This window comes from Gopherus flavomarginatus, chromosome 3, assembly GCF_025201925.1.
Source record: "Gopherus flavomarginatus isolate rGopFla2 chromosome 3, rGopFla2.mat.asm, whole genome shotgun sequence".
NCBI lineage: Eukaryota > Metazoa > Chordata > Testudines > Testudinidae > Gopherus > Gopherus flavomarginatus.
In genome coordinates this window covers 41,933,136-41,957,446 of record NC_066619.1, presented here as the reverse complement: position 1 = coordinate 41,957,446, position 24,311 = coordinate 41,933,136, and the positions used below count along the sequence as shown (strand labels likewise).

Below are 24,311 nucleotides of genomic sequence, written 5' to 3'. Positions count from 1 at the left end.
GGGGCTGCTGTGATGCAAGTAGCCAAAGCAATCATTAAGCTGCTGCTACAAAAGGTTGTGACTCTGGGAAACGTGCAGGTCATAGAGGATGGCTTTGCTGCAATGGGATTCCCTAACTGTGGGGGGGGAGATAGATGGAACCCATATCCTTATCTTGGCACCGGAGCACCAGGGCACCCAGTACATAAACCGTAAGGGGTACTTTTCAACGGTGCTGCAAGCACTGGTGGATCACAAGGGAAGTTTCACCAACATCCACGTGGGATGGCCAGGAAGGGTTCCTGACACTTGCATCTTCAGAAGCACTACTCTGTTTAAACAGCTGCAGCAAGGGACTTACTTCCCAGACCAGAAAATAACAGTTGGGGATGTTGAAATGCCTGTCGTTATCCTGGGTGACCCAGCCTACCCCTTGATGCCATGGCTCATGAAGCCATACACAGGTAGCCTGGACAGTGGTCAGGAGCTGTTCAACTACAGGCTGAGTAAGTGCAGAATGGTGGTAGAATGTGCATTTGGCCGTTTAAAGGCTCGCTGGCGCACATTACTCACTCGCTCAGACCTCAGCCAAACAAATGTCCCCTTTGTTATTGCTGCTTGCTGTGTGCTCCACAATCTCTGTGAGAGTAAGGGGGAGACCTTTATGGCGGGGTGGGAGGCTGAGGCAAATCACCTGGCCGCTGATTACGCGCAGCCAGACACCAGGGCGATTAGAAGAGCTCACCAGGAAGCGGTGCGCATCAGAGAAGCTTTGAAAACGAGTTTCATCACGGGCCAGCGTACGGTGTGACTGCTGTGTTTGTTTCCTCTTCATGAACCCCATCCCCTTGATTGACTCCTTCCCTATAAGCAACCCACCCTCCCCCTTCGATTACAGCTTGCTTAAGGAAATAAAGTCACTATTGTTTAAAAAGCATGTATTCTTTATTAAAAATTAATTATAAAAAGAGGCAGAGAATTAACAAGGTATCCCGAGTGTGGTTTGGGAGGAGGACAGGAGGGAAGGAAAAGGCCATTAAGCACATTTCAATGTAATGACAGCCTTTTGGTTGGACTGTCCACGGGGGTGGAGTGGGCAGGTGCACAAAGCCTTCCCCCATGCGTTCTTACACGTCTGGGTGAGAAAGATATGGAATATGGTGAGTACTGAGGGTGGTTAAACATGGGCTGCAGCGGTACTCTGTGACCCCGCTGCTCTTCCTGAAGATCCACCAGACGTCGGAGGATATCAGTTTGATCACGCAGCAGCTCCAGCGTTGCATCCCGCCACCGCTGATCTTCCTGCCCACACCTCTGATCTTCCTGCCACCACCTCTCATCTCGAGCATCTCTCCTATCCTCATGTTCGTCCCTCCTATCCTCACGTTCACTGGCATCTTTCCTGTACTTTGCTACCACGTCCTTCCACTCCTTCAGATGAGCTCTTTCATTGTGGGTTACTTCCATGATTTCTGAGAACATTTCATCTCGCATCCTCTTCTTCCTCCGCCTTATCTGAGCTAGCCTTCGGGATGGAGTAGGGAGGCTTGAAAAATGTGCAGCTGCATGAGTGGGGGAAAGTAGTGATAGAAGGATTATAAAAGATACATTTTACAGAACAATGGTTATACTCTTTCATAGTGAACAACACTATTCACCTTACATAGCACATGTGATTTCACTACAAGGTCGCATTTTGCATCTTTTAATATTGAGTGCCTGCGGCTCTGGTGTTATAGATCTCACAGATGCAGGTCCGGGAATCACAATTCAGCTTGCATGCGGCCATGGTAAGCCACTGTCTTTCAGCTTCTCCAGGCTTCATATACACAGTGCCCTCTGATGCTTCTTTCCTGTTAACAAGCAGCAGCAGACGCCAACCCCTCCCCTCCCCAATCCAATTCTCTAGGATTGCTTTACCCCTCCCCCCACCGCATGGCTGGTATAATGGAAGATCACTGCTAATTACCCCCCCTTCCCCCACCGCCACCGCGTGGCTGCTAGCTGGGAAGATTCCTGCTGGCCGAACACTAAAAAGCTCAGCGCTATCCTTCCTCCCCTCCCCCCGCTTGGCTACGTGCAAGGAAGGATTTCTTTTAAGCAACAGCCCAGTAGGAAAATGGCCATCTCTGTCCCCTTAATTAAATTCCTGACTTTCAACCAGGTTACCATGAAGGATATCACTCTGCTGAGGATAACAGAGCGAGATAAAGAACGGATGTTTCTTGAATGCCAGCAATCACCGGGACCATACGCAGCTATGCTTTGTCATGCAATTATACCCGATTACTTGCTACGTGCATGGCGTGGTAAAGTGTCCTACCATGGTGGACGGAACAAGGCTGCCTTGCCCAGAAACCTTCTGCAAAGGCTTTTGGAGTACCTCCAGGAGGGCTTCATGGAGATGTCCCTGGAGGATTTCCGCTCCATCCCCAGACATGTTAAACTTTTCCAGTAACTTTACTGGCTGCGAATGCATCCCAAGCCCTCATGGCAAATCAATCATTAAAAAACGCTTGCTTTTAAACCACGTTTTATATTTACAAAGGTACACTCACCAGAGGTCGCTTCCATGGCTTCACTGTCTGGGCTAGTGGCTTGGGAGGGCTGGGAGGGTAATTCCGCCTGGGTCACAAAAAGCTCCTGGCTGTTGGGGCTAACGGAGTGCTGTGTGCTCGCTGCAAGGTCGTCCTCCTCTTCCTCATCCTCCTCCTCATCTTCCCCCTTCGCTGAATCCTCAGCCATGGTTGAGATTATAACCCCCACCTCGGAATCCAAGGGGGGGGTAGTGGTGGCGCAGCCCCCTAAAATTGCATGCAGCTCAGCGTAGAAGCAGCATGTTTTCGGCCCTGACCCAGATCTTCCGTTTGCTGCTTTGGTTTTCTGGTATGCTTGTCTGAGCTCCTTAACTTTCACTCTGCACTGCACTGAGTCCCTCATGTGGCCTTTTCCCATCATAGCCTTGGAAATTTTTTCAAATATTTTTTCATTTTGTCTTTTGGAACGGAGTTCTGTTAGCACTGAATCCTCTCCCCATATAGCGATAAGATCCAGTACCTCTCGTGTGGTCCATGCTGGTGCTCTTTTTCTGTTCTCAGGAGACTGCATTGTTACCTGTGCTGATGAGCTCTGTGTGGTCACCTGTGCTGATGAAAGCTCCACGCTGGCCAAACAGGAAATGCAATTCAAAAGTTCGCGGGGCTTTTCCTGTATACCTGGCCAGTGCCTCTGAGTTTAGATTGCTGTCCAGAGCGGTCACAATGGTGCACTGTGGGATACCACCCAGAGGCCAATAACGTCAATTTGCGGCCACACTAACCCTAAACCGATATGTTAATATCAATTTTAGCATTACTCCTCTCGTTGGGGAGAAGTACAGAAATCGATTTAAAGAGCCCTCTAAATCGATATAAAGTGCATTGTAGTGTGGATGGGTACAGCTTTAAATCGATTTAACGCTGTTAAAATCAGTTTAACTGCGTAGTGTAGACTAGGCCTGAGTGATATAGGACATACTGTTTTCTTGGCTGAGGATGACAGGAAAAAAAAAAATCACACACCTCAGCACAGCTAGGATTTATTTATGCTCTGAAGGCACTGGCACATGCTGGGCTGAAATGTAAAGTGCCTCCTGAATTTCCCAGGTGCAGAATAAACAATCCTGTTACTAATCCTCTTAAGGGAGTAGCATATACCTCTTTCCAGAGCCAGGGCCCTATTCCCTATCCTTTTTGGCTTGGTTAGTTCTACTAGCCGCACAAGAGCAAAGAGCAATCCTTTCTCACTAGAGACTGCAAGGACTGCAGTTGTGGGTTTCCTGTACAGAAGAGAGGCTTCTTGATCACCTATACTGGGGCCAACCACAACCTGGCCCTTAAACCAAAACCTTAAACTTCTTCTGATAACTATGAATAGTTTATTTTGTATACTGAATTGCCATCACTGAACAGTAGAAGTGTCGCAGTAATAATCTGATGCTTAAGAACAACAGTATTCAATGAGGGTTCCTTGTATCTGAAACTAGACCCTCCACATACATGCGTATCCAACACAGTGTTTTTCATTTCAATAATCTATAAACTTGAACATTTATGACCTGCTTATGCCAAGAGATTTTTTAAAAGTTGATATTTAGCCCCTTCTTTTTTGCAGTATTCCACCCATCTACTGTTAATGTATTACCAGGAATTCATCCAGCATTGCAGTATCTTGTCTAAGCATTGTGGCTCTGTGATCACAGGACTGAACAGCTTTTACAGAAGACTTCAACCTGAACCAACTTTTCTTTTTTTTCTTTGTTTGTTATTTCCACAGTAACTGTTAACTGCTCCTTTATAAGTCCCATAAAATCAGAAGCTTTCAATCATCAGGCTCCTGTAAAGTGCTAGTAAAATTTAAGAGTAATTTTAAACTGTTATGAGATCAGTGCAAGAAGAGCTTTAGAGTAATATTTTCATATGTGCCTATGTAACTTAGCAACCTAAGTCTCAATTTAAAAAAACGACACTTAGTTCCTTTTAAAAAAATTACTCTTAATTTCTATTATTTTGTAGGCATGTTTCAGCTAAATATCATAGAGTAGGAATCCAGAATAAGTATTAAGTCCACTAAGGATTTGTCTACATGTTCGGGTAATGTCCATTATGGGGCTGCAATTTCTAAAGCACACTAAGTTGTTGCACATTAATAGGTCCATCGAGATCCTGCTGGTGCACGCTAAATGTTCACTAGTGCACTTTAACATAGGGCTATTTCAAACTATGAACCCGGAAGAGTGCATTACCCCACCACATAAACAAACCCCAGTTCTAAGTGATAACTTTTTAAATACTGGCATTAGTATTCACGTAAACAACAGTTTGAAACTCTTTTGCTTTGTTTTTTAAAGGAAACTTACCCTAATTATTTTTCTTAGAAAGCAATGACAGTAGCTCCTGACCATGAAGCTCTTGCTTTCTGTGACTCGAACTGGATCTTAATGAGTTGAAAGATATCAGCCATTAAATTGCTTTATTAACAAGTAGCTAACATCAATCCATTGCAGATGTATAATGGTCAGCAACTGACCATTTTGAATTATCTGTTCCATTTTATCACAGAACCAAATAAATGTATGGCTAGATGGGACCTGGAGAAGTCCAGCCTCCTGCACTGAGACAGGACATAAGAACATAATTACCAAGTAAACACAGTGTGCAGAGTTCCTCACTGAGAATTATTAGTGTAAAAATTACTGTACAGTAATAATAGCCACAGACTGATAAAGATCTGTGGGTGTGCTTAGAAAAGGATTACTACATATTATTTACTTTTTAGAGATCTCTTAACACTGGTTTAATTGGTTTGTGTGTGTGTGCATATTGATCAATACCTGTGTTCCATCTTTATATTACCAAAATATCTTCAGTTCTTCATAACAGTTTGGCGAAGCTTTCTTCACAAGGCAGACAGTTCCATGTTTCTGTTTTTATACTAAATAAGCCTCTTATATTTTTCATCAATGTTTTGTATGATTAATAAAGGGATAATGTCAATTTGAAAATTTTTCAACATAAAAAATGAACACCTGTCTCTGACACATAATCGAGTTCTCATGTTGTATTAAAACATCCTTGGATTGTCTAAAAAATTATGACAATTTTTTTAACTTAAATGTTGCATTCAACATGGGATATTTTATATTAGACTTTATGATGACTGATAAAAAGGACTGGGTCACAGAACTAAAATTTAATGATGGCTTGGGGGCAATTGATCATGACTTGATATATTTGTTATGTGCACACACAAAAAAAGTCCCAACAAGTAACATATATTCCTGGTACTTTAAAATGGATAATTTCATAAAGCTAAATACAATTAAGAGTTAAATCAGATGGGAAGAGAATGACATTTGGAAACTTAAGAACATTTTACTAGACACTCAAAAAGGCATAACAACACAATTGAAAAAGAAATCCATACTGGTTAAAAGAATCTGTGTGGCTTAGAGGAGAAGTAAAAGCAGCTATAATAAAATAAAATAAAATATATATAAAACCAACAGAAAACTGGGGAAGTTGAAAGCAATAAATATAAATTAGAATCTAGGAATTGTTAAATTGATAATGGAAGCAAAATGAACACAAGGAGAAACCTATGGTCAGTGGAGTTAAGAACAATAAAAAAAGAGGTTTTAAACATATAGTAGGAACAAAAGAAATCATAACGTTAATGCTGACCATTACTAGATGAAAATGGTAGAACTGTCAACAGTAATGCACAAAATGCAGGAGTGTTCAATAAATATTTCTGTTCTGTAATGGGGGGGGGAAATCAGAGACAAGTGATGTAGTCATATCATATGATGATGAAAAATACTTTCCATTCCAATAGTAACTCAGCAGAACATTAAAGAGCAGCTATTAAAGATACACATTGTAAAATCAGCAGGTCCAGATAATTTGCATATATGTTTTAAAAGATCTGATTGAGAAGCTCTCTGAACCACTAAAGTTGATTTTCAAAAAGTCCTAGAACAATGAGAAAGTTGTAGGAGTGGAAGAAAGCTAATTTTTTTTAAAAGAGTAAATGGAATGACCTGGATATTTATAGGCTATCAACCAGACACCATCCTGGACAAAATAATGGTATTGCTGATAAAGAACTCAGCTGACAAAAAATTAAATGAGAATAATACAATTAATGCCAATCAACATGTCCATGAAAATCAGATCTTGCCAAACTAATACCTTTTTTGATGAGATTCCAAATTTGGTTTACAAAGGTAAATGTGTTGATGTAATATACTTAGACTTCGGTAAAGCATTTGATTTGGTACCACACAATTTGATTAAGAAACTAAAACCATATAAATATCAAGACGGCACACATTAAGTAGATTAAAAAAAACAGCTGATGGGGAAATCATCGAGTGGGTGTATTTCTAGTGGGATCCCAGAGGGATAAATTCTTAGCCCTATGGTATTTAATCCCGGGAACACTAGGACCCAGTTGGTGCATTCCCTCAATCCCACCACAAGGCCTTGGGAGACAACTGCAGACTGGATCCAAGCAGAGACTCTAGATGGTGGGGCTCAAACACCCAAAGCATACCTTTGGTCCCACTGACATTCAGAGAACTTTCTACAGTTTTGACTGTACTTTCTTTGGCCTATTTAGATTGGCTGCCCGCTCCAACAAATTCAGACGAACAATAAGACAAAATATTTTTAACAGCTAGAGTAATTAATTATCAGAATAATTTACCCTCTGAGTTGTGGTGGATTCTCTATCATAAAAATTTTTTAAATCAAGGTTGGGTGTTGCTCTAATAGACAAACTTTAGGTTAAATAGCAATCAGTACAGGTAAGTATTATGGCCTGTCTTATGCAGGAGCTCCAACTAGATATTCCCAATGGTCTCTTCTGGCATTATAATTATGAATCCTCTTCTACTTTTATGGTTTTATAACAATATTTTCTTATTTTAAAAAATGCTTTTTCTCTCCCTTGCTTCCATTGGTCATTCACACACCAACATTAGCAGAAAATGACTAAGGGGCTATCACAACACCATCATATCACTTATAAGGTGGACAGAAGGCTGGCTAGATCGTCGGGCTCACCAGTTAGTGATCAATGGCTCGATGTCTAGTTGGCAGCCAGTATCAAGTGGAGTGCTCCAAGGGTCTGTGCTGGGGTTGATTTTGTTCAACATGTTCACTAATAATCTGGATGATGGGATGGATTGCACCCTCAGCAAGTTCACAAGATGACACAGCTGAGGGGAGAGGTAGATATGCTGGAGGGTAAGGATAGGGTCAAGAGTGACCTAGACAAATTGGTGGATTGGGCTAAAAGAAATCTGATGTAGTTCAACAAGGACAAGTGCCGAGTCCTGCACTTACGATGGAAGAATCTCATGCACGGCTACAGGCTGGGGACCGACTGACAAAGCGGTAGTTCTGCAGAAAAGAACCTGGGGATTACAATGGACGAGAAGCTGGATACGAGTGTGCCCTTGTTGCCAAGAAGACTAACGGCATATTGGGTTGCATTAGTAGTAGCATTGCCAGCAGATCGAGGGAAGTGATTACTTCCCTCTATTTGGCAATGGTGAGGCCACATCTGGAGTATTGTGCCGAGTTTTGGGCCCCCCAACTACTGAAAGGATGTGGACAAATTGGAGAGAGTCCAGCAGAGGCAATGAAAATGATTAGGGGGCTGAGGCACATGACTTATGAGGAGAGGCTGAGGGAACTGGGCTTATTTAGTCTGCAGAAGAGAAGAGTGAGGGGGGATTTGATAGCAGCCTTCAACTACCTGAAGGGGGATTCCAAAAGGATGGAGCTAGGCTGTTCTCAGTGGTGGCAGATGACAGAACAAGGAGCAATGGCCTCAAGTTACAGTGAGGGAGGTCTAGGTTGGATATTAGGAAAAATTATTACATTAGGAGGGTGGTGAAGCACTGGAATGGGTTACCTGGAAAGGTGGTGGAATATCCATCCTTAAAAACCCATAAGACCCAGCTTGACAAAGCCCTGGCTGAAATGATTTAGTTGGGGTTGGTCCAGTTTTGAGCAGGGGGTTGGACTAGATGATCTCCTGAGGTCTCTTCCAACCCTAATCTTCTATGATACTATGCAGAAATGATCAGATGTATTATACACAAAGTGTTGTCCATGACCAAATAAACTGAAAAACAGAAAATATATTTCCTCTCTAATCTTACAATTACAGTCATCTTAAATATTATAAGTAACAAGAGTAGATAGAAATTTTCAAGCAGAAGTGTTATTTTTCATTGACACTGTCCTTTAAATATATTTTTTGTATCTAACACAAGTTTTCCCTTAAACTATTCCCTAGTGTATGATATTGTGGAAACACTAAAAAAAATTAATAAAATAATATTGTGTCATATTTTAACATTATGTTTTTGAATTTCACAGCTGAACTAGGTATACTAATTTAGTCTACATAAGATAAGGCAAAATGACATTGTGATGCAATTGTGATTGTCAGCTCTTTAGAGCCAGGACTTCTCGGTCTGTGTTTGTACAACCCAATGTACAAACACATTGGAGTCCTGGTCCAAGATTAGGACTCATAGATGGTCCAATGATGCAAATAATGAACATCATCTTCACATCATGTCAGAGGTAATAGAGACAAATTAAACTATACCCAATATACAGCTTTTGGATTCTGCAAGATGAACTTGAAAAATGCAGGCTAGATCCATGAAATTCAGTATTGGTGTTAACTTTTCCTGAGAAACAGATAAGACCTAGAGATAACTGACAGACATGAGAATATTCTAAATAGAAAGACAGTGTTTAAAAATGTAGAAACTGAATGATATAACAAAGTGGGATTCAGAATGACACATTTGTAGGAGATAACTGAAGCACAATGTATGGAGGGGGGAAAAAACCAATAATCAACAGATACTTTTTCTATAAAGTCATAATTTTGAAGGCTATCAGGCAACACCCTTAATGGGTACTTATGGAATGTACACTTCTTGGAATGAGGAGCAAGTTTTCACTTTTGGCATGTAGATCTGAGTTTAATTATTTGGGTTCAATAATTTATTTTATCTGGATTATAGTACTTTTTGTTTTTGGCACTGTAAAACTGAGAATGAAAGTTATGGGTCTGGAAATATGTGCTGCTTCTTCCTGCCAAGCTAGGAGTTTGCTGTAGAGGTCAGACATACGTCTGTCCTTCTCCTGCAGATGCTACAGTATATCTGCATCTGAAATAAGACGACAACGTGAAAGTGGTGGAAGATATGGATTTAGAGGACCCATGCACAGGAGTTTTATCAGCTATACAGCTCTACACAATTCCCGGGGTTTGTGTGTTCATGTGCAATAGTTTGATACTGCCTCTTGAGTGTAACAGCATTAGACGATAATATGTAATTGCAATTCATACAGTAACTTTTTATTATTGTGTTAAAGGGGTTTTATGGTTAATTGCCAATATTGCAATTTCAATAATGCAGTTCATGCAACTGGCAGGCTTATGGCAGAGGATGCTGGCAGCCACCAAGTTTTACCCAAACTCAGGTTTACAGAATGGGAAAGTACCTCAAGGTTATTTAATTTTTCCATTTAAATAGTCAACTAATACTTTCTCCATTTGCGATTTTACGTTAGAAACATTTATATCTAAATTGCATAATATAGAAAATTATATATTTATGTATATTTAACTGGAAACTATACATTTTGTGTACTTTACCAAGAAATTTTTGTGGCGTTGAATTTAGATTAAAGATCTCATTAGTCCATTCAATGAAAGATGTATCTTTGCTTCTAAGTTAATGAAGAAAGCTCTGAGCAAAGAAACTGGTAGTTTGCAGCTATTTGGAGCATAAATTTCACTTTCCCCCATGTGGTGAATTGGTTCACCACGTCACTGAAAAATACCAACAACTGGCATGCGGCAACACCGAACTTTAGAAAGGGAGATTTTAACAAAATGAGGAAACTGGTAAAACAGACCCTAAAGTCAAAAATAAAGGAAGAAAAAGTCTCAGAAGGCATTCAGAGTTCTCAACAAAAAGGGAACCAGGAAAGCAGGAAGTAAACTTATAGAACTAAATGGCAATTTCAAGATGTCATTCAAAACAAATAGAAAGCCTTCAAGATGAGGAAATCTAACCTTAGTGAAGCCTATAAAAGGGAGCATACATTACAAGAGGCAATTTGTAAGAAGGAGTATAGGAGGGATAAGATGAATTTCATAGAGCAAATAGATTTTAAGACAACATAAAAAAATTATTTTTAGTATAAAAGAACCAGGAAATCTGCAGAAGACTCAGTTTTTGCTGAGTCCCAAAGATTAAAGGGAACAATTAAAGAAGACAAAGACATGGCTGAGAAATTAAATGTTTTCTTCGCATCAGTCTTTACCACAGAGGATGTTGGGGAAGATACCTGCTTGGGACCTGCTCTTTTCTGGGAATAGAGATGAGGTAGTATCAGAGATTGAGGTGTCAGAAAAAAAGATTTTAGAATAAATTTAAAAGCAATAGATCACCAGGCCCAGAATTGCTCTGAAGGAGCTTTAGAGAAGGTAACATTAATGATGGGGGAAACCCCACTCTCCGCCCGCAAGATACTTGTTCACACTACATATATTAAGGCTGTGCAAATCACTGCAAGATTTAAAGAGAGACTGGAAGATGACGAGAGATGACAAGGACACCCAATTATAACAGGTAATGCACAAATGAATTTTGGAAGGATTATAAAACTTGCTGATTCAGGAATGAGAATAATCTCTAACTAATAGTGAAAGCAGCGAAGAATCCTGTGGCACCTTATAGACTAACAGACGTTTTGGAGCATGAGCTTTCGTGGGTGAATACCCACTTCTTCAGATGCATGTGGTGGAAATATCCAGGGGCAGGTATATACATGCTAGCAAGCAAGCTAGAGATAACGAGGTCAGTTCAATCAGGGAAGATAAGGCCCTGTTCTAGCAGTTGAGGTGTGAAAACCAAGAGAGGAGAAACTGGTTCTGTAGTTGGCAAGCCATTCACAGTCTTTGTTCAATCCTGAGCTGATGGTGTCAAATTTGCAGATGAACTGAAGCTCAGCAGTTTCTCTTTGAAGTCTGATCCTGAAGTTTTTTTGCTGCAGGATGGCCACCTTAAGGTCTGCTACAGTGTGGCCAGGGAGTTTAAAGTGCTCTCCTACAGGTTTTTGTATATTGCCATTCCTAATGTCTGATTTGTGTCCATTTATCCTTTTCCGTAGAAACTGTCCAGTTTGGCCGATGTACATAGCAGAGGGGCATTGCTGGCATATGATGGCGTATATTACATTGGTGGATGTGCAGGTGAATGAACCAGTGATGGTGTGGCTGATCTGGTTAGGTCCTGTGATGGTGTCGCTGGTGTACATATGTGGGCAGAGTTGGCATCGAGGTTTGTTGCATGGCTTGGTTCCTGAGCTACAGTTATTATGGTGCGGTGTGCAGTTACTGGTGAGAATATGTTTCAGGTTGGCAGGTTGTCTATGGGCAAGGACTGGCCTGCCACCCAAGGCCTGTGAAAGTGTGGGATCATTGTCCAGGATGGGTTGTAGATCCTTGATGATGCGTTGGAGGGGTTTTAGCTGGGGGCTGTATGTGATGGCCAGTGGAGTCCTGTTGGTTTCTTTCTTGGGTTTGTCTTGCAGTAGGAGGCTTCTGGGTACACGTCTGGCTCTGTTGATCTCATAGACTCATAGGTCAGAAGGGACCAATATGATCATCTAGGCTGACCTCCTGCACAAGGCAGGCCACAGAACCCTACCCATCCACTTTTATAACAACCCCTAACCCAGGACTGAGTTACTGAAATCCTCAAAATTGGTTTGAAGACCTCAAGCTGAAGAGAATCCACCAGCAAGCGACCCATGCCCCACGCTGCAGGGGAAGGCGAAAAACCTCCAGGGCACCTGCCAATCCGCCCTGGAGGAAAATTCCTTCCCGACCCCAAATATGGCGATCAGCTAAACCCTGAGCATGTGGGCAAGACTCACCCAGCCAGCACCCAAGAAGGAATTCTCTGCAGTAACTCAGTTCCCATCCCATCCAACATCTCCCCGCAGACCACTGAGCAGACTTATCTGGTGATAATCCAAGATCAATTGCCCAAATTAAACTATCCTATCATAACATCCCCTCCATATACTTATCAAGCTTAGTCTTAAAGCCAGAAAAGTCTTTTGCCCCTACTACTTCCCTCGGAAGGCTGTTCCAGAACTTCACTCCCCAAATGGTTAGAAACCTTCGTCTAATTTCAAGTCTAAACTTCCTTATATCCAGTTTGTACCCATTCGTCCTCGTGCCTACATTAGTACTAAACTTAAATAATTCCTCTCCCTCCCTAACGTTAACCCCCCTGATACATTTATATAGAGCAAGCATATCCCCCCACAGCCTTCTTTTGGCCAGGCTAAACAAGCCAAGCTCTTTGAGTCTCCTTTCATAAGGCAGGTTTTCCATTCCTTGGATCATCCTAGTAGGCCGTCTCTGGACCTGTTCCAGTTTGGATTCATCTTTCTTGAACATGGGACACCAGAACTGCACACAATATTCCAGATGGGGTCTCACCAGCGCCTTATATAACGGTACTAACACCTCCTTATCCTTGCTGGAAATACCTCGCCTGATGCATCCTAAAATCGCATTTGCTTTTTTAACAGCCGTATCGCATTGGCGGCTCATAGTCATCCTGCTATCAACCAATACCCCAAGGTCCTTCTCCTCCTCTGTCACTTCCAACTGATGCGTCCCCAACGTATATCTAAAATTCTTATTATTAATCCCTAAGTGCATGACCTTGCACTTTTCACTATTGTATTTCATCCTATTACTATTACTCCAGTTTACAAGGTGGTCCAGATCTTCCTGAATAGAATCCCTGTCCTTCTCCGTGTTAGCAATACCCCCCAGCTTTGTGTCATCCACAAACTTTATTAGCACATTCCCGCTCTTTGTGCCAAGGTCAGTAATAAAAAGGTTAAATAAGATCGGTCCCAAAACCGATCCTTGAGGGACTCCACTAGTGACCTCCTTCCAGCCTGACAGTTCACCCTTCAATACGACCCGCTGGAGTCTCCCCTTTAACCAGTTCCTTATCCACCTTACAACTTTCATATTCATCCCCATCTTTTCCAATTTAACTAACAGTTCCCCATGTGGAACCGTGTCAAACGCTTTACTGAAATCGAGGTAAATTATATCTACCGCATTTCCTTTATCTAAGTAATCCGTCACCTTCTCAAAGAAGGAGATCAGATTGGTTTGGCACGATCTACCTTTAGTAAATCCATGTTGCAATTCGTCCCAATTACCATTGACCTCTATGTCCTTAACTACTTTCTCCCTTAAAATTTTTTCTAAGACCTTACATACTACAGACGTCAAGCTAACAGGCCTATAATTACTCGGATCACTTTTATTCCCTTTCTTAAAAATAGGAACTACGTTAGCAATCCTCCAGTCGTACGGCACAACCCCCGAGTTTATCGATTGCTTAAAAATTCTCGCTAACGGGCTCGCAATTTCATGCGCCAGTTCCTTTAATATCCTCGGATGGAGATTGTCCGGGCCCTCCGATTTTGTCCCATTAAGCTGTTCAAGTTTGGCCTCTACCTCAGTTTTGGTAATATCCACCTCCATATCCACATTCCCGTTTATCATCCCTCCATCATCGCTAAACTCCTCACTAGTCTTATTAAAAACTGAGGCAAAGTACTTATTTAGATATTGGGCCATGCCTAGGTTATCCTTAACCTCCATTCCATCCTCAGTGTATAGCAGCCCCACTTCTTCTTTCTTTGTTTTCTTCTTATTTATGTGGCTGTAGAACCTTTTACTATTGGTTTTGATTCCCTTTGCAAGGTCCAGTTCAATGCGGCTTTTAGCCTTCCTCACTTTATCCCTACATGTTCTGACCTCACCAAGGTAGCTTCCCTTGCTAATCCTGCCTTTCTTCCACTCCCTGTAAGCTTTCTGCTTTTTTCTAATCCCCTCTCTGAGTTGCTTGCTCATCCAGCTTGGCCTACAACTCCTGCCCATGGTTTTTTCCCCCTTTCTTGGGATGCAGGCTTCCGACAATTTCCGCAGCTGCGACTTAAAGTAATTCCAGGCCTCCTCCGCATTTAAATCCACAAGTTCCTCCGTCCAATCCACTTCTCTAACTAATTTCCTTAACTCTTTAAAATTAGCCCTCGAGAAGTCGAAAACCCTAATCCCAGATCTACATTTGTTTATCCTTCCATCTAGTTTGAACTGAATCAGCTCATGATCACTCGAACCAAGGTTGTCCCCTACCACCATTTCTTCTACGAGGTCCTCACTGCTCACCAAAACCAAATCTAAAATGGCATTCCCTCTCGTAGGTACTTCAACTACTTGATGAAGAAATCCATCCACTATCACATCCAGAAAAATCTGACCCCTATTATTCTTGCAAGCACTCATCCTCCAGTCTATATCCGGGAAGTTGAAGCCTCTCATAATCACACATTTCCCCTTTGTGTTTACTTCATTAAAGACATTAAAGAAGTCTCTATCCATATCCAAATCAGATCGCGGTGGTCTACAGCACACCCCAAGCACTATCTCAGGGGGAGCTCTAGTTGCTTTTTTACCCAGTGTGATTTTTGCCCAGACAGACTCTGTCTTATCCATTCCGTCGCTTCTTATTTCATTACAGTTAATCTCATCATTGATGTACAAGGCTACTCCACCAGCTTTGCCTTTCTTCCTGTCTTTTCTAAACAGCACATAGCCTTCAATACCTGTACTCCAGTCATGAGTACTATTCCACCAGGTTTCTGTTATCCCTATAATATCCGGTTTCACTTCCTGCACCAGTAGCTCCAGTTCCTTCATCTTGTTACCTAGGCTCCTCACATTAGTGTACAGACATTTTAATTTTTAGGCGTTTGGCATCAGTGACATTCTTTCCCCTGTCGTGCTCAGACCTTCTACCACCAGCATCACCCGTTACTCTGGTTTCTACTCCACTATTCCTCCTTGGATCAATTCTTTGGTCCGCAAGGGTATCCCCTCTCACTTTGTTTACTTCCCTCTCCAGGTTATATTCCGGCGTGGGGATCTCCTGAACGTCTCCCAACCATCTCCCCCAACTTCCTAGTTTAAAGCTCTCTTGATGAGGTCGGCGAGCCTCCATCCTAGAATTCTATTTCCCTCCTTACTTAGATGAAGTCCATCCTGAGCGAACAGTTGTCTATCCGTAAACGCTTCCCAATGACCGTACATCCCAAAGCCCTCCTTATAACACCAATGCCTGAGCCATCTGTTGATCGCCATAATCTTGTCACTCCTTCGTCGCCCTGCTCTAGGAACTGGCAGAATCCCACTGAAGATCACCTGAGCCTCGATTTCTTTGAGCGTCTTCCCCAGTCTAGCATAGTCCTCCTTGATACAGTCCAGCGAGTAACTAGCCGTATCATTCGTTCCTTATTTCCTCGTGCGGGTATTGTAGTTTTGAGAATGCTTGGTGGAGATTTTGTAGGTGTTGGTCTCTGTCTGAGGGGTTAGAGCAGATGCGGTTGTACCTCAGTGCTTGGCTGTAGACAATGGATCGTGTGATGTGTCCAGGATGGAAGCTGGAGGCATGAAGGTAGGCATAGCGGTCGGTAGGTTTTCGATATAGCGTGGTGTTAATGTGACCATCACTTATTTGCACCGTGGTGTCAAGAAAGTGGACCTCCCGTGTAGATTGGTCCAGGCTGAGGTTGATGGTGGGTTGGAAGCTGTTGAAATCATGGTGGAATTTTTCCAGAGTCTCCTTCCCATGGGTCCAGATGATGAAGATGTCATCAATGTAGTGTAGGTAGAGAAGGGGCGTGAGTGGACGAGAGCTGAGGAAGCGTTGTTCCAGGTCGGCCATAAAGATATTGGCATATTGTGGGGCCATGCGGGTGCCCATAGCAGTGCCACTGATCTGGAGATATATATTGTCATCAAATTTGAAATAGTTGTGTGTAAGTATAAAGGCACAGAGCTCAGCAGCCAGTTGTGCTGAGGCATCATCAGGGATAGTGTTCCTGACAGCTTGTATTCCATCTGTGTGTGGGATGTTTGTGTAGAGAGCCTCTACATCCATGGTGGCTAGGATGGTGTTTTCTGGGAGGCGACCAATGCATTGTAGTTTCCTCAGGAAATCAGTGGTGTCACGGAGATAGCTGGGAGTGCTGGTGGCATAGGGTCTGAGTAGAGAGTCCATATATCCAGACAGTCCTTCAGTGAGAGTGCCAATGCCCGAGATGATGGGGCGTCCAGGATTTCCGGGTTTGTGGATCTTGGGTAGTAGATAGAATAACCCTGGTCGGGGCTCTAGGGGTATGTTGATTTCTTCTGGTGTTAGTGTAGGGAGTGTCCTGAGTACACTAATAGTGGTTAGGACAAAACATTAATTCAGAGGGGGTGGGGGAAGAGAGAGTTGCACATTCATTTGAAGCATCTGGTTCTGACCACTATCAGAGACAGGATACTGAACTACATGGAGGATGGATGTGAGCTAATATGGTAATGTCGATTTCCCTATCTGTATTCTTTGCTCATTGGGTGCAGCTCATTTTCGTTCCAGAATACTGCACTTTCAGATTAAAGTGCAACAGGAATGGAGCATTTTAGCAGCAATGTGTCAGAGCAATGTCTCCTCTCCACCCTAAATAATGAAGATAATTAATTCAAGTGTGGCTTCACTTTATTTTAAATGGACTGAGATTCAGGGTGAGTAAATAACCAATCTTGCTCTCTTTGTAAAATATTTTATTTTTATGTTATTGTTTTATTTTTTGAGGGCTTAGACTTACCACCTATTTTTTCTCCTTTTTGTAAGCCAGAGACACGCACCCCGCAACCCAAGTTGATTCTTATATCATCAAGAGAGGGCAGCTGCAGATGCTTGAAGAAGTTGTTAGTGTAAGACTCAGTCTGACCCTCCTTTTCATGAAAAGTATTATCAGTGATTAGAACCACACCTTAATTGCTATGGTATTAAAATGTTGGAAGCAGCATCACATTCATCAAAGATTAAAAAATACACAAAATTAGATTAAAGTAGGAAATAATTTTTATATACTCTATTAATACCTAGATACCCTAGGTCAGTGGATACATTGTAAATACCTAAATAGTAGATCAAACTAACTGAGAGCACAATCTATATTTTTTACATATCACTGTTTCTTGGGATTTGGATGGAGCACTTACTGTTAGCTTATGTCTGCTGTTTCCCAACATCTGATAAGAATTTATAACACATGGAAATGATTGTAAAGTGAACAGCACTCCCTTCATGTTCTCTATTCTGCTGATTTAATCACAAACATACTGAATCTGATAGTAATGAAACAATAGCCTCGCTGTTGATGAGATCACCAAATGGCTTCCATAAAAACCTATCAGACACTGTAAAATGTAGTCCCTACAAATGTATAATCTTTTTCAGACCTGCAGTATCACCTATCTCTACAAAACAGTAAAACCTCTGTCCTAGAAAAGATCATACCTAAAAAGTACAGTTCAACTTGAGCTAGATTATAATCATGTTGGGAAAAACTCAGAATTTTCAAACAGAAAGACAGGCCAAAGATTTCTCTAAGTTAGTAGGTCAAGAAATTTCCAGACTTTAGCAATAATGTATAATCTTTATTATGAAATGGACACATTACTCCCAAAGAGTATAACCTTTATTCACCACACATTACGTATTCTGTAAATGCCACAGACAAACTACTTTCAAAGGCCCTGATACTGCACGCACTTAAGCACATGTATAAGCATGGAGTTGTCCCATTAACTTCAATATAACTACTCACGTGCTCAAAATTAAGCATGTGCCTAAGTGTTTGTAGGATCAGTGCAAAAATAAATTAGAACCATAAAACATTACATCTGATCTATTTATTGAATCACTCCAACTGTAATGCCAGATTCTCTTAGTACTGTGAGTCTAATTATACAGACCTTTGAGAGAGAGAGAGAGAAAGTATAATTTTTTAAAACCTCAAGATCACATACAATTGCTTTCCTTTACATACAACATCATCAGCCTGACATCACAGACTTTCCAAATTTAGAAGCAATTGTTGTGTCTCATTCAAATTTAATGGAAATCTCTTCCTAATGTTACAAATTGCAGTTTTTAGCCCTGAAGGGCCACAAGATGTTGGATCTGAAAAAGCCATTGGTCCAGTACTGGATATTGCTCAAGCTGCCCCTCACACAAGTGTAAGCTTTTTTCCCAAGTTTTAGGAGCAACAAGGAAAAATTACAGCTGTTTAATGCTGCTCAAAGGTGTGGAATATTAGGAACAGTCCCAGGAGAGATAGATTAACTGGCAGAATGCAGCTGAGGTGATCAGAAGTGCACAATGCATGTAATCTATCGTGTCCATCCAGATGGAGAAATACAGGTACATATATGATGCCTCATTAATTTCTTCACAATATGTATACTACATATGTGGTGGTGATAATCATGTTAGTAGAGTCATTTAAATAAACTGTATCACATGTTCAGTAATTTATGATACGTCCTTGATGTTTCACCTGTCCTCTGCCCCCAATCGCTCTGCTCCAGTACTACTTCTAACTTTTTAAATCCTTGAGCAGCTTCAAACCACAATGTGCTTAGTGAGTTTCCTGTGTCTTGTTCTTTTGTTTGTTCAACTACAGAAATTCAATACAAAACCCACCAATATCAGCATAATGGTAAGACTGTAACTGCAATAAATTCAAACGTTTGCGCCTCAGCAAACATAATTTTGTCATTTTGTCCATATATTTTAAAACAAAAATGAATATCCATACCTCCCAAGAAAAGTCAGATACGGCGACACAGTGGCAACTATAATTTGAATTTCTGGCTCCTCTGCATTTATATTCTCTATTAGATCAAGGTATTTTTATAGCTTTGTTTGTGTGTGTTTGTTTTAGCAGGGACACCTGAGTATCTGTGGTGGGTTTTGTAATGCTGACAGCAGTCCAACAAACAGTAATTTGCAAGTTAGATTAATTTGCAGTGGAATATGTGATATGATCCACTCCACAGAGCAGACAAGTCTCTCTTTTTGTGAGAGTAACTAATTTTTTAACCTCTGTCTCTAACCCATTCCCTTCCTACTTGACAAAAGAGTAGTTCTAAGGAGTGTCTTGCTTTGACCATTCTACTCATCAAGTAAACATGGGTTAGACGTGAGGGAGAAGGGGGAAAAAGCTACTGTGGGAACCATTTACACCAAATAAGAAGTATTTTTTATTCAGCTAATGAGACTCTTTAAGTGACTCTGTACAAATGGAAATGATAGGGTTTTTTTTTTGCATAGACTCTTAAATTGGACTTGAATTATGGTTGATGAAATGAAAGGCCACTTAAGACAATCTATATATCACTGCTAAATGTAATTAAGTGCACTTTTCTAGACAGAAAATGGAGCAATAAATTTATTTTAAAACACCGATTATCATCTGTATCAGACAGAACACATATTGGACTCCATAAATCCATACTATGATACTCATTTTAAAAAAATTAATTCTACTTAATCTGTTAGTATATAACTAAGATGTACTAATTACAGCATAGAAACAATAAATAGCATTACTAGTTAATTAACCATTTACATTTACATTATAAATACAGGCCCCAATCTCACAGACACTTTTGCACATGCTGAACTTTATACAGGACTACTCCCATTGTATTTAAAATGTTTTACCTTAATACATCTGTACCCCAAAATAATATTTAAAAATAACTGTCGAAAGAATATTAATGTTGTATCTTCAAGACACAGAAATTTGGAGTCCAAGACCCAAAATCTGAGAACACTTGGGCACATGCTTAACTTTAAGCACATAAGTAAAACGAAAAGTAAAGCAATTCACATGTATTTGCAGGATCAGAGTCCAAGATGACTCACCCTTCTTATTTTACTTATAATATATATATATATATATATATATATATATATATAAATATATAAATATAAATGTGAGGTTCTTCTTTACGATTCTTACATATCACAATACCGAAAGCAGTTACAAATGCAATTTCATCCTTAACTCCAAATCTTCTTGCTTTTATAGGTATTAATCCAACTCTTAACATTACTTTATGTAGTTTTTTAACAGTCAAATTTATTATCAAATATGTTGTCTGAATCTATTTAAATTGGCTTAGAGAATATTTTTTATACACAGTATCATACAAATAGTTCTTGTAACCTTGCCACTGGAGACATTAATTTGATCAAGGCTGTTATCACAATGTGTGGAAAAATAAAATGTAGAACTGAAGGAGTCTGATATGTCAAAAGATAAACATTTTATTATGCAATTAATAGTTTTAACATGTGTAAGCAATATGTGCGTAGCCAAAAAGCCAGAATATTTTGAATAACGTCATTGTTTTACTATTGTTTAAATGATATACTATTCAGACTTATTTATGGTTCTTTATTTTTGTACTCTTTACAAATTCATACAAGTTTACTCTCAGCACAGATTAGTTACAGTGAACTTGCAGAGAAAAGCACAGTTAAAGCAAAATTCTAATAAAATGTTTGTAGGAATTACTAAAGGTGGTCATAACTTGTAGTAAAAGAAAATTAACATTTATTATTTAGACTCCACAGTAGTCCTTGTTTGATTCTAATTTAAAACAATTTAACTATGAATATTTCAGTCTACAAATAAACCAATAAAATATTCACACAGTTTTTAAGTGTCAATCAAACAAGGATAATATGAAGTGATCTGCCTTTATAAATCAAAGGTCACGTTCTTAAAACATTTTTCATTTTTCTGATCAAAACTATTGAGTGGTGAAAAAAAGCCTTTGTTTGCTGTCCAGATTAACAAAATAAATTGTTTTACAAAAACAATAACATGAAAAGCAAAAACCAAGATATCATTGCCGGCGATATCTCTTATTGACACAAGAAAAAATAAAAAATGGAAGTTCTTGAGAACAACTCTCTTTTAAGGGCACGTATTCCACACTAGCACTTTACCTGATGCAGCATACAACCCTTAGAGCTTGTCTCCATTTACCAGGGGATCAACCGCAGATCACTCTCCCATCAACTCCAGTATTCCACCGGAACAAGAAGCATAAGGTAAGTCAATGGGAGAGTTTTTTCCATCAACCCAGTGTGGTTTAGACACCGCAATAAGTCGAGCTAAGGTACGCTGACTCCAGCTACGTTATTTACTGGAGTTAGGTAACTTAAGTCGACTTAGCCCCATAGTGTAGACCTGCAGTTGTGTTGGCTGGAGCACTGTGAGGGCTCTTTCCCATCCATATTAATTGGGAGATGAAACACTGTGGCCCTCTTTGCAGGCTGTCCACTCTGAGGGGGTGGTCTACACTACACAGTTAGGTCAACATAAGGCAGCTTATGCAGACCTAATTATCTTAGTGTCTACACTACAGCCTCTCTCCCACCAATGTAAGTGCCCTACTACATCAACATAATAACTCCACCTCCATGAGAGGCATAAGGCTTACGTCAGTGTAGTTAGGGTGACACACTGTATAGCCACTGTATCCATTATGCTGGCTGTCTTGTCAATCTCATGGCAGGAGCCATGAAATTGACAAGAAAGCTGGGCAGCTTCAGCCTAGCTGCCTCTGTCCCCCTGGAGAGCTGGGAGGCTGAACCCTGCTCCCAGCTGGAAGGCAAGGTGTGTGTGTGGGGGGGGGGGGGGGGGGGGGAGAGTTGGGGAGGGAAATGGACTCTGCTCCCAGCTGGGACAAGAAGCCCTGGCAGCTTCGGACCCCACTTTCCGCCAGGCAACCTTGTCAAGGTGAGCTGTGAAATTGACAAGGGTGCCTGGCTCTTGGTGGGGAGGGGGCCAAGAAGCCGAGGTAGCTGAACCCCACTCCTCAGGGACAAGAAGCCCCAGGTGGCTTCCCCCGGCTCCTGCCAGGGAACAGGGGCAACCTGCAGGAGTCCGGGAGCCTGTGGAGCCGCTGAAAATGCTCATGCCATGAATCTGAAACGTTTTGTGGAAATATATCAGTGTTGTTAAAATGTTCTATGGGAAGTTATATTAATGTTGAAAATACTTTGATAGTTAAAATATTTAGATATTATATTATAATATATTATATAAAATCAAACATTTCAATAAGGTTGAAAAGAAAATTTTGGAATGCTTCATTTCACAAAAATTTTCAAGCTTTCAACTTTTTGTCCTAATTTCAAAATCTTGAATTTCCTGAGCAGTAAAAATTCGATTTTAATTCCGCCTCTACTGAGTTGCCATCCATGACACAGGCAGTTGGTGCAGGGATTCCCCTACATGGCTACGCTGGAAAAGCCACAATATGGCCCTAATGGATAACACACACGCTGTCTCCAGCTTCCTTTTACACATCATCTTGCTTTTTTTCAAATGTAGGGCCAGAGTCTGAGTTACATTCCAACTACTTTGCATCGCTAAAGTGAAAAGCAGCCAGAGCGCACTAAAGTCTCCAATAGCAATAACCCATAGTCTCCAATAGCATGTTTTTCTTGCATCAAGAAAGTGTACTATAATAAAAATAATATTATAGTATTAACAAAATGCTTATATTCCTACCAAGATTATAAAAGTATCATAATATCAAAAGCTTTTGTAACATGTACTGATGACTTTCAATGTTATAAATATTCATACAAATATTAGGTACTTCTGCGTTGATCACAACAATCAAAAATTTAGCACTTTGGCACCTCGCTTTCAACTGGACATCAGTCTGTACGGTGACATTTCCACTTCTAAAGCATTGTCACTGAAGTATCAGAAAAGAGTATGAAACAAATGCTAGTGGTTCAAATTTATCATAAGAACATAAGAACAGCCGTACCGGGTCAGACCAAAGGTCCATCTAGCCCAGTATATGTCTACTGACAGTGGCCAATACCAAGTGCCCCAGAGGGAGTGAAGCTAACAGGCAATGATCAAGTGATCTCTCGCCTGCCATCAATCTCCATCCTCTGATGAACAGAGGCTAGGGACACCATTCTTTACCCTTCCTGGCTAATAGACATTTATGGACCTAGCCACCATGAATTTATCCAGTTCCCTTTTAAACATTGGTATAGTCCCAGCCTTCACAACCTCCTCAGGTAAGGAGTTCCACAAGTTGATTGTGTGCTGTGTGAAGAAGAACTTCCTTTTATTTGTTTTAAACCTGCTGCCTATTAATTTCATTTGGTGACCCCTAGTTCTTGTATTATGGGAATAAGGAAAAGTTATTTACTTATCTACTTTCTCCATATCACTCATGATTTTATTTACCTCTATCATATCCCCCCCTTAGTCTCCTCTTTTCCAAGCTGAAAAGGCCTAGCCTCTTTAATCTTTCCTCATATGGGACCCTCTCCAAACCCCTAATCATTTTAATTGCCCTTTTCTGAACCTTTTCTAGTGCTAGAATATCTTTTTTGAGGTGAGGAGACCACATCTGTACACAGTATTCGAGATGTGGGTGTACCATGGATTTATATAAGGACAATAATATAGTCTCAGTTTTATTCTCTATCCCCTTTTTAATGATTCCTAACATCCTGTTTGCTTTTTTGACAGCCTCTGCGCACTGCGTGCACATCTTCAGAGAACTATCCACGATGACGCCAAGATCTTTTTCCTGACTCTTTGTAGCTAAATTAGCCCCCATCATATTGCATGTATAGTTGGGGTTATTTTTTCCAATGTGCATTACTTTACATTTATCCATATTAAATTTCATTTTCCATTTTGTTGTTCAATCACTTAGTTTTGTGATACCTTTTTGAAGTTATTCACAATCTG

The 24,311-nt window shown here is 40.7% G+C and overlaps 2 protein-coding genes across 9 annotated transcripts in view; both read right to left on the bottom strand.

Moving 5' to 3' along the window:
- The window catches only part of CWC27 (CWC27 spliceosome associated cyclophilin), a 222,219-nt gene that overhangs the window by 101,702 nt on the left and 96,206 nt on the right, over positions 1 to 24,311 (bottom strand). The gene's annotated exons all lie outside the window — the stretch shown is intronic.
- LOC127048002 (uncharacterized) lies at positions 951 to 3,121 on the bottom strand. The gene is made up of 2 exons (XM_050947070.1): positions 2,538 to 3,121; positions 951 to 1,541 (listed from the first exon to the last, which is right to left on the bottom strand). The coding sequence occupies exons 1-2, from the start codon at positions 3,085 to 3,087 to the stop codon at positions 1,027 to 1,029; spliced, it is 1,065 nt and encodes a 354-aa protein (XP_050803027.1). The 5' UTR covers positions 3,088 to 3,121; the 3' UTR covers positions 951 to 1,026.